At 37.5% G+C, this 15,570-nt stretch overlaps 1 protein-coding gene across 2 annotated transcripts in view; it reads left to right on the top strand.

The window, feature by feature from the left end:
• Nucleotides 1-15,570, top strand: part of DCL3 (dicer-like 3) — a 90,756-nt gene that overhangs the window by 23,694 nt on the left and 51,492 nt on the right. For both annotated transcript variants that reach the window (XM_088959749.1, XM_088959748.1), the window contains exons 4-9: nt 1,192-1,326; nt 1,444-1,513; nt 11,009-11,073; nt 11,189-11,320; nt 11,492-11,644; nt 14,864-14,999. In XM_088959749.1, the coding sequence (XP_088815875.1) occupies nt 1,192-1,326; nt 1,444-1,513; nt 11,009-11,073; nt 11,189-11,320; nt 11,492-11,644; nt 14,864-14,999 (691 nt within the window). The remainder of the gene's footprint in view (nt 1-1,191; nt 1,327-1,443; nt 1,514-11,008; nt 11,074-11,188; nt 11,321-11,491; nt 11,645-14,863; nt 15,000-15,570) is intronic.

The following is a 15,570-nucleotide window of genomic DNA, read 5'->3' as shown; positions in this document are numbered from 1 at the left end:
ATTCGAAGTACCTTTCGGCCTTGAAGATCCATGGTACAGGGTTGCCGCTGCTGAAGATGGGAAAATCCAGTTGGGAGATGACCTGTCTTCCTCTCCCTATTCCGGACATGCCACCTCTACTACTGTCTCCGCCAGTTCCTTCTTCCTCTTCCCTGTTGCTCGCAGAGGCTCCCTTTTCCAGTTGGAGAACCACCGCTGCCAGGGGTCGCCTTCAGCTTCTGGAGGTCGCTGGACATCTTTTGCATTCCAACCTCTATTCGATCCATAAGTTCTCAAACAGTTACCGATCTGGTGCTTGGCATCTTGGCTTGCCGGCTCTGATACCAGTTGTTAGGCACCACTTGAGAGAGAGAGAGAGAGAGAGATGTGTCGAATGAATTCTTCTTCCCCTTTCTTATTGCCTCTTGACCTTTTATATAGTACAGAGTATTACGTTAAGATCAAGACTGGGTAGTTACATCTCTGTTGCAACCGAATTTGCTGATGTGGCTCTTTTCCTCTTCCTTCTATAATACACGTGTTATATTATTGGCTTTGCCGCTGGTTCTGGGATCCTAACAATCAATCACAGTTATGCCTGCTTCTTCCTTCAGTCTCATTCCCTGCCTACTTTTTCTCTCCCATGTTCATCTAAATTTCATGTTTACTTGCTGGCCCTCAGTCATCTCCAATTCTTTAGTTTTCAGCTCCTCAAATTTAATTAACTGCCAAATTCTTTCTCCCTCCTATCCTTTGTCACATCTTCCTTCTCACTCATTTTCTGCTTCTTTGATTGCACTTTGCAGACACACATAGTGACATTTGATGAGAACTGGATGCTGGGATGGGATATCTGCACCAGGCATGTTGGGGAGGGGGGTTAGCAGCAAAAACCGAAAAGACACAATTACCTGTATCTAAAATGGAGAGTTGTTTTCCTGTTTCTCATATCTATATCCATGTCCATATCTGTATCTGTGCACCATGGTTTTACGCATTCTTTTGAAGTTGCTTCCTGAGAAATTTCTAAAGAAATTGTATTTTTGTTTTGGAAATGTGATATATTATCTACCTTTTTCTCTATCTGTGGAAATGTGTGGGTAGAGAAACAAGAAATCTGATTGGAGTGAAGTTCTTGACGTGCATGCTTACAGCAGTAATGAGTGTCATTCTATATCTTTTGGGCATTCTTAATTTAAGTTTGTCATACAGGTGATGGTAATGACTCCACAGATTCTATTGGATGCTTTGAGAAAGGCATTCTTGAGGATTGAAATGGTATGCTTAGTGATATTTGATGAGTGTCATCGTGCTACTGGAAACCATCCATATATGAAGATAATGAAGGTAAAAACTTGATAAGAGGTTCAGTGTTTTTTCATTCAACATATTTCTTTATTTCCCTCCCCCCATAAAAGTGTAATAATTGAATATTATAACCACTGATAATTCATTTTGGTAAAGGAATTTTATCACAAGTCTCGAAACAAGCCAAAGATTTTTGGAATGACTGCATCGCCTGTAGTTAGAAAAGGCAAGACTATTTAAAACTGAGTATATTTTGTTTCTTCTTCTGTTACTACTAATTGTCAAGGTGTAGAAGCTCCTGTTGGGATTGTGATGTTGTTATGTTGCAAATTCTTTATGTGCAATCATGTATATATTTTCTCAGTTTTTCTGTTTATGTCAGATATATTACTCTTTACCATATCAACAAAGTAAAGCAATGTGCAAGATTTATATTTTTGTGGCAATTTTTATTAAGAAAATCTTTTGGATCTTTCTCAGTATCATTTCAGAACTTTGCAAAACAGTTAGGATTCTACAATCTAGAAGTGATAGGGGACTCCCAGGTGGTCATCTCTTGGACAAGAGCAAATTCCCAAATCCCTTGGGTCTTCCGGCAAAAATATAGGGAGATTAAGTACTTAATAAGGGGGCTAAATGTTTTTTTTTCAAATGGGTGAGAAGAACAGCAAATAGAATGGCAGACACTAGCCAAACAAAGGGCCTTAAGACAACATTTATTTTGGGCAATTCTATGAAACCTTGTACTTTTAAGGTGGATTTTATACACATGTTTGTAATCTTTAAGATGCATTAATAAAATTTCTTCTACTGATAAAAAAGATTGCTAACTGGGATCAGATCCTATGATTTGTGTCATTTGTTATCACAGTTGTGTGGTTGCAAGTTAGAAGGAAGGAGAAAGAGAGAAGTAAGAGTTTGAAGGGGAAAGATGAGGGTCTATTTGACCCAATTAATTACATTTATATTTAATGAACAAAGGTCTGTGATTGCATAAATACCCAGCTGCAACCCCTTTACAAGATAAGGAATTTTAATTAAAATTACAAAATCAAACTTTTGTGCATGGATTAAGTATTTAGGACTCTAGCATGGATTTTTTTGCCCAACATTTAGTTTAAAATGTATGTCTTTTTTTAAATAATACTATTATATTTTTTATATTTTTTGCATTTATTATTATTATATATATATCTTTGAATTTTGTCTCTTGCTTCAAAAGGGCATGCACCACACCTTGCACCTTGTAGAGATAATGGGCCAAATGGGCCTTAGTTTCTTTATTGGGTAAAATACAAAACCCCCCCTTGAAGTTTCTGGCAGTCATAAAAACCTCCCCTCGAGTTTCACTTTAACAAAAACCTCTGCTGAACTTTTGAAAAACTCAACATAAACCTCCCCTCCGTCACTATCCCAGATGGAAAACAGTTGATTGTTGCATTAGTTTTCTTAAATGCCCATTTTACCCTTTTTCCAGTGGCAAAATCACGGACTTCAATGCTTCTTTTGTTGTAAAATAGGTAAAATCATGGCATTCGGTGCTTCTTTTATAAATGGTCTCTGATTGCTGGATGAGTGCTAGGTCAAACTGACAATCAAGTGAAGAACCATTAGAACACGTAATTGAGCAAGAAGTTTGGGATAAGAAAGTAAAAGGGCAAACTTGGTGTCTCTTCATCACTAACAAGCTCGAAAAGATGCAATCAAATAGAGGAAGTTCTCAAGCTCCCAACGAATTCAAATTCTGATCTTCAACTACTGGTGACAACAACTGTGCTAAGCCCGTCCAACCCAAAGTGAACTAAGCTTTCAAAACACTGTTGAAGCGTTGAACAAACAAGATCCAACTGTTAGTGAATGTTTTGAGAGTTCTTTTTGGCCTTTCACATATGATTTAAATTCAAATGCCCCTAGCTTGACAAAGCTTCTTGATGGATATCCCCTTGATGCGGCCTGGCATGCCTTAATCTCTCTCTCTCTCTCTCTGAGCAAGAAAAAAAAAGGTAAATATTGCTTTGCTGTCAGTTTTAGCAGCCTCTAAAAGTACTGCATGGGTGTTACATTAACTTTCCATCTCTGAATAAGAGATGCATCCAAGCACTTATTTTACTAGATAAACAATGTCTTGAATTCAAGCGAATGCAAATGAAATTGGAGTGGTTATTACGTATAATTAGACTGTCAAACAACCAAGGAGAAGGGTGCACAATGCACTCCTCTTTCTGCGCAAGAGAGCTCTAGCAGTTGGAAACCTAGAATTCCCTCTCTCTGTTGTCCACAGATGATCAGAATGTATGATTTTGATCAAAATGGCACAATGAGCATTAAAGAATTTGTTCCTTTTAACAAGTTTCTTCTTAAGGTTCAGCAAGCTTTTTCAGACCTAGAAAGAGGTCGTGGATTTCTTGTTCCTGATGATGTTTATGAGGCTTTGATAAAGGTTGGGTTTTCCCTTGACTCTTTTGATTTATATACAGTCTGTGAGAGCTTATATCAGAAGAAGAATGAAAGATTCTATAGCACTTTGTATATTTTTACAGTTTGTTTACTACATGGGCTGCCAACTGTAGAATATGAGAAATCAAAGTACTCCACCATGTTCTCTTCATCATCTAACTCAGAATTCTTTTGGTGTTTGAGGAAATTGTGGCAGATCTAAAGCATTTTGTTGTGTATGCGTGAGTGTGAAGTTCTTTCTTCATGACTATTCTAGTGCCTGGATTGAAAGTGAACACGAGATCTGAGATCTGTTGTCCATATTTCTTTGTATAAGCATTATAAGTGTGTATTAATTGTTGGATTTCCAATGAACTAGTGGACATGGTTGAGGTAAAAAAAATTGGAGTGCTCTACCAAATTGATTTATCAACGGTAAGAACTACTTGCTTTTACCATCACGGGTTTGCATACCGTCTCCATGGCATATGTCTGAACCTGGTGAAGTCTCAGGTAGAAAAAAGGGCGGCATGAGTTCAAACTCAATGGAGCTGCAGGGAGAAAAGAGGGATGCATGAGTTTGAACTCGATGGAGTTTTAGGGAGAAAAAAGGGGCGGCATGAGTTTGAACTTGATGGAGTTTCAAGGAGAAAAGGGCGGCAAATGGGTTACTCAATTTAAAGTTTATTTCATTTTATGTGACATCGTATACCAAAAAGGGTAAAATGGGCATTTAAGAAAACTAATGCATCAATCAAACGTTTTCCATTTGGGATAGTAATGGAGGGGAGGTTTATGTTGAACTTTTCAAAAGTTCAAGGAAGGTTTTTGTTAAAGTGAAACTTGAGGGAAGGTTTTTGTATTTCACCCTTTATTTTTCTTTAAGTTATGTTTATGACTTGTGTTAGTAGGTAGTGGGCCTTAGTTATGGGCCTGTTTTTTCTTTTTTCTTTTTTTTATTGCTGTTTTTAGTGATGGATGCCTACTAAGGGCACTCATGTAATTGTCCTTATTTTTTATAGCAAAAGAATAAAAGAGCTCATTGGGGGCTAGAGAGAGGTTAGAACTCTCTCTCTCTTCTTCCTTCCCTTTCTTCCATCTTCTTCGTCCTTTACTTTTCTCTCGCCCATCTTCTTCTCTTCTGTTTTTCTTTTCTTTTCTTTATTTCAGATTATTGTAGATGGGATCTACAATTAATCCCATACACAAGTTTTATGGAGAGTTGATTGGTTAATTGATTAACAAGTATTCAACCCAGATAGAGGAGTTTTTTTTTTTTTTGAGAAGATTGAAGTGCTGATTTGGGCTCCAAGGCAGGTTTTTGGAGAGTTTCCCAAAAACCCTAGCTAACTAGAGAGCCTTTTGATTACAGGGTATAGAGGAGTCTGGAAGTGATGCTTGGGGATATGATAGAAACTTTCAAACTATCTTTGAGATCGATCCAAGTTGGAAAAGTTTCTAAAGCCTTTGGTAGGAGTGGCTAGATTTTCTCCCTTTCTCCCATTTTTCTAGGTCCGATGGAAACCCTAATTTGGTTGTTTAAAGAGCAACTTTTGACTTAAGACAACAAGTCTTGACTAGTAACACCCTATTTTGATTTTCACTTATCTTCGTTTAGCTAATAGAGCGAACTAGAGGTGAGGTGAAACTCTCCATTGATTCTGGGTTTGTGGAGACTCTGTTAGGGGTAGTAACCTCAGTAAAGTTGGATGGAGCCAAGTTGTTAGCTTGGTTTCAGTCTATAAAAGATTCATTTTTGCAGTAGAGGGAAATGGGTGTACATCACTGGGACCATGAAGAAACCTATGGAGGATGACCCTATCTATGAGAGGTGGATGCATGAGAACTATACTATAGTAGGTTGGTTAGTGAATTCCATATAGCCTCATATTAGTCATCATTACCTGTGGATGGAGATTGCAAAAGAGGTGTGGGATAGTGTTACAGAGGTCTATTCCCAAACGTTGAATGTTGCTAGGGCCTATATGCCAATTCAGGTATTCCTGTTATTGTGAATCATGCTTCTATCTCAGGTAATCGTAGAATCCCTTGGATAATTGATTTTGGTGCCTTTGACCATATGACTAGTGTGTCCCATTTATTTTCTACTTGCCAACTTTTATTTGGGCAAGATAAGATCTCCCTTGCTGATGGCTCCTTTGCTTCTATCTCTGACAAGGGAAATGTGAGCAGAACTAAGAACAAGAGAGAGCAGATTTAGGGGTGTCAAGAATGGTCGACCCCCACCCCAAAGAGCCCCTTTTATATTAAAAGATATGTACAATTACAAGAATGCCCTTATAGGGCTAAAAGATAAAAGAACAAATAAAATAATAAGAGTACTGTACAACAAGAACTATACTAATAATATACATCAAGATATATCTCCACACTCCCTCTCAAACTGATGTGTAGACATCAACATCAGTTTGCCCATAAGAACGAGGTGTCGACTCTTAGTCATGGCCTTGGTGAAGATGTCGGCAATCTGCATGTTAGAGGCTACATGAGGAAGAGATATAGAGCCAGCAATGAAAAGGTCTCTAATAAAGTGAGAGTCCACCTCGATATGTTTAGTCCTCTCATGGAAGGTAGGATTAGATGCAATCTTGATAGCAGTTGTATTGTCGGCATATAGAAGGATAGGAAGGAAGTTGAGGTACCAAGATCCATGAAGAGAGACTTCAACGAAACAATCTCACTATAGGCAGAAGACATGGCTCTATACTCAGCTTCAGTAGAAGACTTAGAGACGGCTTGTTGTTTCTTACACTTCTAGGAGATGAAAGAATCACCCATGAAGACGCACCGCTCAGTAGTGGATCGACGAGTGTCAGGACAACCAACCCAATCTACGTTAACATCAACCCTCAACTGTATGGGTGATGAGGAAGAGAAAAACAGTCCTTGGGAAGTTGTCTTTAACATAACGGATGATGCAACAAACAACAGTCATATGAGGTTGACGAGGGGCAGAAACAAACTGACTAATGACTTGAACAACATGTGAAATATCAGGCTGAGTCATAGTGAGATAGATTAGAGATCCAACAAGTTGATGATACAAAGTAGCATCATGAAGAACTAGGCCTTCAGATTTAGACAACTTGACACTCAGCTCCCAAGGGGTATCAACGTGTTTCTCATCAGTAATTCCAGCTAGTTTGACGAGATCAGAGGCACATTTTTGCTGACAAATAAGTAAGAGGGCCCAAGTCCTTCATGTGAAAGGAGTTATGAAGTAAGGACTTCAACTCATAAATGCCATCATAATCATCCCCAGTTAAAAGCATGTCATCAACATACAACAGTAGTATAGTAATACTCTGGGGCCTTCTCCTACCAAAGAGAGAGTAATCAGAGGAACTCTGGCTATACCCAACTGCAACAACAACATCTCGAAAGCGCTCAAACCAAGCCCCAGATGCCTGCTTTAGACCATATAGGGATTTCTTTAGGCGACAGACACATGAAGAATCTTTGCAATATCTAGGTGGAGGCTTCATGTAGACTATTTGCTTTAGTTGACCATGAAGAAAAGCATTCTTCACGTCTATTTGGTAGATAGTCCAGGGATGAACAATAGATAAGGCTAGAAGAGCACAATCCATGGTGATCTTAGCAATTGGGGAAAATGTTTCTTCTTAATCAATCCTATATTCCTGATTGTATCCTTGGGCAACTAACTGAGCCTTATATTGATTAAGGGAACCATCTGATTTTAGTTTGATCGAGTAGACCCAACGACTTCCAACAATGGAAGCATCTGGAGGAGCAGACACAAGATCCCAAGTATCATTCTCATGGAGGGTTTGAATTTTGACATCCATGGCTTCTTTCCAATGAGAACTTTTAACGGCTTGCTGATAAGAACTAGGAATATATGTGGAAGAAAGTACAACAGAAAAGGAGCTATGGCTTGAAGGAAAACCATAGCGGTTAGGAGGTCGAGAAATATGAGTAGAACAACGAAGCGGAATAGGAGAACTACCATCTGAAACAGAAGGATCTTGGGGTGAAATGTCACTTATAGGAGGTGCAAGAGGAGGATGCTCTAGACCGGGTGGAAGGGGGGTTGTAGGTGCAGATCTGGGACATGTGGCCGCTTGTGAATGAAGACGAGGAAATCTTTCTCAGTAGAGGAAGTATGAGTGTTATCTGAATCAAAGTCCTACAAAACAGAAATAGAAGGAGCAAACAATCTAGCAATTCCAACAAAGAAGGGAATATGTTCAAGAAACACAACATTTCGTGAAATCCGAATACGACGAATAGCAGGGTCATAACACAAGATTCCTATGTGGTCAGGACCATATCCCACAAAGGCACACATAGCAGACTGAGCAGTTAATTTAGAATGTTCACGAACAAGAAGATGTACAAAACAAAGACAACCAAAAACATGAAGACTAGAGAAGTCTAGGGGATGGCCAAAAAGTTTTTGGAAGGGAGGAGTGTTGCCAAGAACAGAAGAAGGAAGATAGTTGTCAATTGATTAAATACACAACTACTGGCTGCTTCTGCCCAAAACGAAGTTGGAGTGTGGGATTCCTGTAGTAATGTCCGCATAACACTAAGGATATGTCCATTCTTCCGTTCAGCTACACCATTCTGTTGAGGAGTGTCTAGATAGCTGCGTTGAGATTGAATTCCATAACTCCTCAAGTAGACCTGAAAGTCTCCGTCTCCATATTCTCCCCTTGAATCTGGACAAAGGATACTCACATTACACTTGAAGCGAGTGTGCACCATAGTATGGAATAATTTAAATGTCGCAAAGACCTTTGATTTGTGCCATAGAAAATAAATCCAAGTATATCTGGTACAATCATCTATAAACAATACAAAGTATTTGTATCCCAATAGTGAAGTAATAGAAGCAAACCAAACATCACTATGTATTATCTTAAAAGGTTTAGTGGCATGCTCAGAAGTGTGAAAAAAAGGTAAAAAACATGACTTTTACTCAAGCAACAAGTAGTGCAAGAAACATCAGAAGTATGAACGGGAGGAATTTTATTCTTAATTAAGCCAGAATCAAACAAAAATTTCAATTTTTGAGAATATGGATGACCCAATTGTTTATGCCATAAATCCCAAACATTATTTCTATCATTCAATAGATAATTAGACATAGAGAAACTAAGATAAGCCAAGGATGCTCCTGATTGAGACATCTCGAAATCCAGCGCAAACAGACGACCCAACCTATGCCCCTTCCCTTTCATCTTCCTAGTGTACTGGTCCTGTATCAAGCAACCATCATGAGAAAAGGTGAGGATATTTCCTTCATCAACAAGTTGACCAATAGAAATCATATTAGTAGTAGAGGGTTTTTGAGAGAGGGAAGGACTTAGTGGATGACAATTTAAGGGATAAGTCATTACTACCAATAATGTCTAACTTTTCACCATTGGCAGTAACAATGTGTTTATGGTGAGTTTCAGTAGACGGATTTGGTTGATTGAGATAGGCTCTTGTCATATGATTGGTGGCACCTGAATCTATAATCCAAGCATGTGAAGGAGAAGAACAATATCCGGAGAACTTACTAGACAAGCCAATAGCAGAAAAAGCAGGGGATACCAATTGTCGAATTTTTTCTTCATCCATAGATCCAATGGAATCACTTTTCACTAAAGAATCACCCTTAGTGGACATAGTGTTAGTTGCCTGTCCTTAGTTGGTCGGATTGGACAATCTGGAATTATGTGACCATGTTGCTTGCAATAGGTGCACACATTCTTCTTACAGTGAGAGGCAATATGTCCAAAACCCTTACACTCATAACACTGGGTTTTGGAGAAGTCCTTGGAGGTTGACTTCTTACCTTCATGAACAACAAAAGCTGTTTCAGCCCCAATTTTAGTCATCTTTCCATCAAATCCAGCTGCAGTGAGAAGCCTAGTCTCTTCCCTTGGTAACTCCCCCAAAACAGAATCCAGATCTGGAAGCGTTCCCCTACTTAGAATATTGGACCTGATTATCTCATATTTAGGTCTAAGCCTCATAGAGTTGCATTCCTTTTCTCAAAATGTTTATGGAGATATTTCACACATTCTACCCAGTCCGAGGGATCAATATGGGCAAGTTCATATTCAGCCCACAAATCAAGAAAACCTGAATAGTATTATTGTATCCTTCTATCTCCTTGATTGTAGGCTAATATCTCTGGTTCTATTTGATACTGTCTAGACATATTGGACTGTTGATAAACTTTCTCCAGATATGAATACATTTCATAGGTTTTCATTCTCCTCATAAGTACAACAATATGAGAATCAATAGAACTAAGAATCCAGGAAACAATCTTGCCGTTATCTAGTTTCCATTGTTGTAAGGCTTTGACCTCGGTCTTAGTTGGTTTAGTGACAGTCCCATTCAGGTGTCCTTCCAAACCTTTCCCTTCAACATAAAAATCAAAGTGGAATTTCCACATCCCATAATTTTGTCCATTCAGCCTCACAGGAATAATATCCCCTCTGTCTGAAGCCATTACAGCATAAAACAACAAAAAAAGGGTTTGGCAATAGTGCAAATACTAGTCTGAACAGCAATCTACTTCTGCCCAAGAGGAGGAAAGGGCAAACCAGTACTACAACAATCTAGAGAAGTCCAGAGAAGGGTCTGAACAATAGTATAGATGTTTCTTATTGTTAATGGACCTTAGTTATTACTTAAAGTAGCATTATTAGTACAGCCGCCCTTTCACGGGTATCCTTGTAAATGTACCATTATTATGATCAAGTTAATAAAACACAATTAGAGAACATTCAATTCTCCTCTCTTTCTTCCTATTCTCTTACATATTCATATTCCTCTTGATCTGATCTCCTCTCTTATTTTTTTTTTCTTATTTCCTAACTAAACTTCAATACTATCGTTGTTCTGATCTGCATCTAGAAATATTCTTAACCCTCTAACTCTCATAAATGATCTTGTATGTCCCAACAACACATGAGCCACCTTTTTTTTTTTCTAATCAATTTGTAACAAAAATCTAACTGATTGCAGGTTCTGCATATTAATTATACTCATTAGATGCCATTGATGCTATTTCTGGTCCACATAACCTAGAGATATCTGTTTCAGTGCCTGTTGGATCAGGAAACTTTTATGGATAAACCTTTTTCTTTTCTGATCAATTTCTAATAAAAATCTAACTGGTTTCAGGTTTACGTATTAATTATACTCATTTGATGTCATTGATTTTCTGTTCCTGGTCTACATAACCTATAGATATCGGCCTCTACAAATCATACATTAACAGGGCTCTATATATCAGGTGTTTCATCAGTCATGGATTGTGAGGATCAAATATCAGAACTTGAATGCGTCTTGGATTCCCAGGTCACTTATAGACCCTCAGTTGCAAATTTTGGAATTAATTTCTGGGTTACATATTGCATGTTGATATGGAATTTCTCTGTTGGATTACAAGTTTCTGTTGTGTATGCAACTGCAGATCTATATAGTCGAGGACAAAACTGAAGTGGAAGTATTTGTTCCCTCTGCAAAAGAAATAAATAGATACTATAATTCCACACAATTTTCCCATGAAGATTTAAAAACTAAGTTGAAGTCTTCATGGTCTAAGGTTATTCTTGTAATCCTTGGTTCTCTTGTAATTTAATTATTTAGTGCTTATAAAAAGATAAAAATATAGGCTTTTGAGACTCATTTTGTTCATTTTGCTATAGGTTTTGGTGTAGATCCAGTGTTGATATTCAATGAGAAAAAAACTGATATAACTCTTTTATCTGAACAGTTTGATGCATTGTTGGTTAGTATTCAAGCATCATTGCCAACGCAGTTCAAAGATACTGATGATGCATTCAATGCTTTGAAGAAGCGATTGTCTAAGTATCATACAAAGATTGTTTGCTGCCTAGATGATCTCGGCCTAATATGTGCATATGAGGTATTGCATTTTCCTTGGGGGAAAGTAATAAGAGGCTGCTTTCTATTTTGGTTATTTGGGGAAGCTTGACCTGATCTTGTTGTGTCTTTTTTGTATTTTGTCATTCTTTTCTCAGTAAAATCTGATTAATCGCTGATCCCAAAAAATGTTTCAGTTCTATTTTTTTGGGTTATAATGGAAAATTTACCAAGTGATGGTAGTCAAGAGAGTCAGAGTACCTTTGTTACTTTTTTTTTGGCTCTCTTTTTCAATCCATGATCCTTTTGCTGGTAATATGTCTACTATGCTTGGAATAGCATGTATTTATTATTAACACAATGTTTCAAAATAATTAAGAAATGCTTAGTTGAATTGTAAGGCAAATATGATTATTAATACAATTCATGCTGAATTGTTGATTTAATATTATTGTTAATGGTTGCGTCTCTAAGTGGTCTATAAGCTTGGCATAATTATTTTGATCAATAACAGAAAAGGTATTGTACTGACTATGAGTATGAAATGACATTACCATAAAAACCCCTAGACAGTGCAAAGAGTGATAGGGGGACAACCAATACCCTCTATCAGGTCTATCTTAAAAATCAGACAAAAGATACATCTGTACTTGGCCAGGAGAAGCCAAGGTAAAGCTCACTCTCCAAAACTTTCTGTCATGTGTTGACTGAGGTCAAGGATCTTCCAAATTTCAGCAGAGTTAAAGTTTGTACCGTATACCTTCAAGAAGTTCAAATCCTATCACCTCAGTTGTCATGGTAGCACTGTTGATGTTCTAATAGGTGCATCTATTACCTTCTTATTAGTTATCGACTTGTATTTCAACACAAAATTATATTCTTGTTTAAAACCTACCGTTGACCAAGTTTCCCACTAAGCTGGTTGCTAGTGTTTATATGTTTCAAATCCTTGTGATCTAAGAACAAAAGCATTTTGGATCAAATAATACTTCTGTCTTTCATTAAGGTTTTTACTATATAAGAGATGTACCTTCCTTGATGAGAACTATTCTTATAATGATTAATGACACCAAATTCGTAACATTAGTAGTTTCTCAAAACTTGGCATAGCCAATAGTAAAGCCATGCATACTATTGTCAACCCATATTACAGCTGAACTTGCAAAATATCCTCAAAATAGCAGTCAGTATTTTAGAAAATGACACATTTTCAGGTTTGCATACAGTTGCTCTTGGTGTAAACTCCCTAGCACTTTTCTTAGATGCTTTATATGGGCCCATTTACAAAGTCTGTATACAAGAATATCATCAAAATAAACAACTAGAATCTCCCAATGAATGGTTTCAGGACTTGATTCATTGAATGCAAGAAGGTGCTAGGAACATTTGATAAACCGAATGGCATCGCTAACCACTCATTGAGACCATTCTGCATCTTGAAGCCTGTTTTCCACTCATCACTTTCTTGAATTCTGATTTGATGACAGCCACTTTTCAAGTCGATCCTGGAAAACACCTTAGCACCATGTATCATCAAGCAAGCACACCATGTCATCTAATTGGGGTATTTGGAAATGATACTTGATAGTAAAATAGCAATCTTGTGAATGATGCGACTTTCTACACACATTCTCCATGATCAGTCCTTTGGCATCAACAATGTGGGTAGAGCACATGGACTCATTTGTTCCTGAATTAATCCCTTTTTTGTGAATTTCCGTACTTTCTTCCTGCATTGCCTTTTCTGGCTTTAATTGTATACCATCCTGAATCCATCTACCTCACAACCACTGTGAGAAAAAAAAAGTCAACAGTGAACCATTACTAGCTCTATCTAACCTACTAAAAAGAACTGAGATACCCATAAAATGCACAGCTGGACTAAAAATTAAGCCATATCTTTCTCCCATCCTCTAATTCTAATAAATTTGATTATTTTTTTAAATTTTAATCATATATCAACTTTTGCTCTCTACCTGTGACTACACTTGGTTCTCCAATGACCCCTGCATAAAAGATCCTGCACTTCACTGTTAATCTCTGATCCATGCAACCGGCCACAGAATTCTGTCTCCCCCTTTTATACTAGAATCACCTTTTTTTCCCCTCTAATGTCTCTTTGACGTAAAAAGAGAATCATTCCAAGTGATTTTTCCACTTGTACCTCTCACTGCACGACCTGCTCTAATGACAAAGATTTATCAATTTGCAACTTGAACCTCCTCTGTATCCTCCATCTCTTTATCTTTTGCTGTCCCATCAAACTTTAAGAAATCCACATTGGGGAAAATTTCCACAGAATGATCATGGTGCATATACTTATATATAGTGTATATGTAGTGTTTGTGCATGCATAGTCTTGTACCGAATATAATAGCATACTGTAAATACATACATACAGATGGACAGACAGAAGCCAATATAATTACATTACAAACATATGCATACATACATGGTTAAATTATGTATGTTTCATCACAAATTGTTCTTGATAGGCAGTGATGGCAGTGCTCATATTGACTGTTAACTTGTATGGCTAGAACTTTTCTACATATAAAATAATGTTTGGGCTGAGATTGAACTACTTGAAGCCTCAAACCAAGCCAAACTGAGCTAGGTCAGAGTCAAACATGATCTTTTCAGGTCCAGGCCAAACAAGCTCAACCTCTGAAAAACTTCAGTTGGGCCAGCCCCAGATTAAACTCTTCCCCCATCAGAAGTTTGCTTAGGGATTAAACCCTTGTGTTAATTGCAGTGCCTTAGTCCTATCCTCATCGTTTAGATGGTGGAGGATGATTTGGGTGCTACTGTTCATAGATTTTTTTTTCTTTTTTCTTTTTTTTTTTTGGGGGGGGGGGGTGGTTATACAGTCACTAGTTGGGAGATCTATAATATGAGCTATGCTAGTTTTTCTGTGTGGTCCTAGTGCCACAGAATAGTTGGATGGTCTTCTCTTTACTATACCATTTCCCTCTTTTTCTTGTTAATAAATTTCTCCTTGCTACGAAAAATGAGGGTGCAGCAAAAAATGAAATTAAAATTCACCTATGTTACTTTGATCGTTGTTTTTTTTGTTTCCATTTTAAGGTAGGTTATGCTCATCCTTTTGCCTTGGATTGTGTTTTAGTTGATTGATATTTTCCTTAAGAACTTAGTTTGGTTTTACCGACTGATTCCAAATAGATTAGTTATTCTTTTCCTTTCCTGGTCTTCCTTTTTAGTTCTGATTTTTATCATCCTATGTGTATTACTTGTTTTGTAGGCTGCTAAAGACTGTTTAGAAAATGTTCGTGTTTTAAACACTACAGAAGACTTTGAATTTTATAGAGCTAGTTCCATGCAGTGCATGAGTTTTCTTGAAGAAGTGTTACATATAATTGGAGAAACTTTGCCAGATGGTATGATGTAGAGTAGATATATTTGTTTTTGCTGTTCTTGTTAAAGTTGACTGCAGGATCAATTTTCTGCGTAACACATGTAGTGAAGTGATCCTTGTTGACAGGGCATGTAAATATGGAAGCTTGGGTGGTATAGAACATCCGAGCATGCTGAATGTCCCTTTATCTATCTGCTAGAGGTGTAAACATGAACTGGGTTGGGTTGGTTTAGGACTAACCAAACCCAACCTAAAGTGTTTGGACACTGCTGTTGTCCAGCCTGCATTTTAGAACCAGCATGAGGTGAGGCAATGGGCCCTCTAGATGCACAAGGCTTAAGCCTCATAACCTCATTTCTTTGAAGAGAATCAAATAATTTCTATTGTATCAGCAAAGGAGCAAGAAAATAAGAAAGGATGAAGAGTAGAAAAAGAGTCATCACATGATCTGATAAATCCACTTATCTTTTTATTACAAGGGTTATTTTCTGAAACTCCCCTTCACTGTTCCAATATTCTCTTAACCAACTATTCTACCCTATTAACTAATTTTTATTTGATAAAAATGCAACGGGTTTTTTTCTCTTTCCTAT

The sequence above is a fragment of the Nelumbo lutea genome, chromosome 8, assembly GCF_056320005.1.
Source record: "Nelumbo lutea isolate HS-2025 chromosome 8, American lotus-T2T, whole genome shotgun sequence".
Classification (NCBI taxonomy): Eukaryota; Viridiplantae; Streptophyta; class Magnoliopsida; order Proteales; family Nelumbonaceae; genus Nelumbo; species Nelumbo lutea.
Note: the sequence above shows the minus strand (reverse complement) of the source record. Positions and strands in the feature narration are given on the sequence as shown.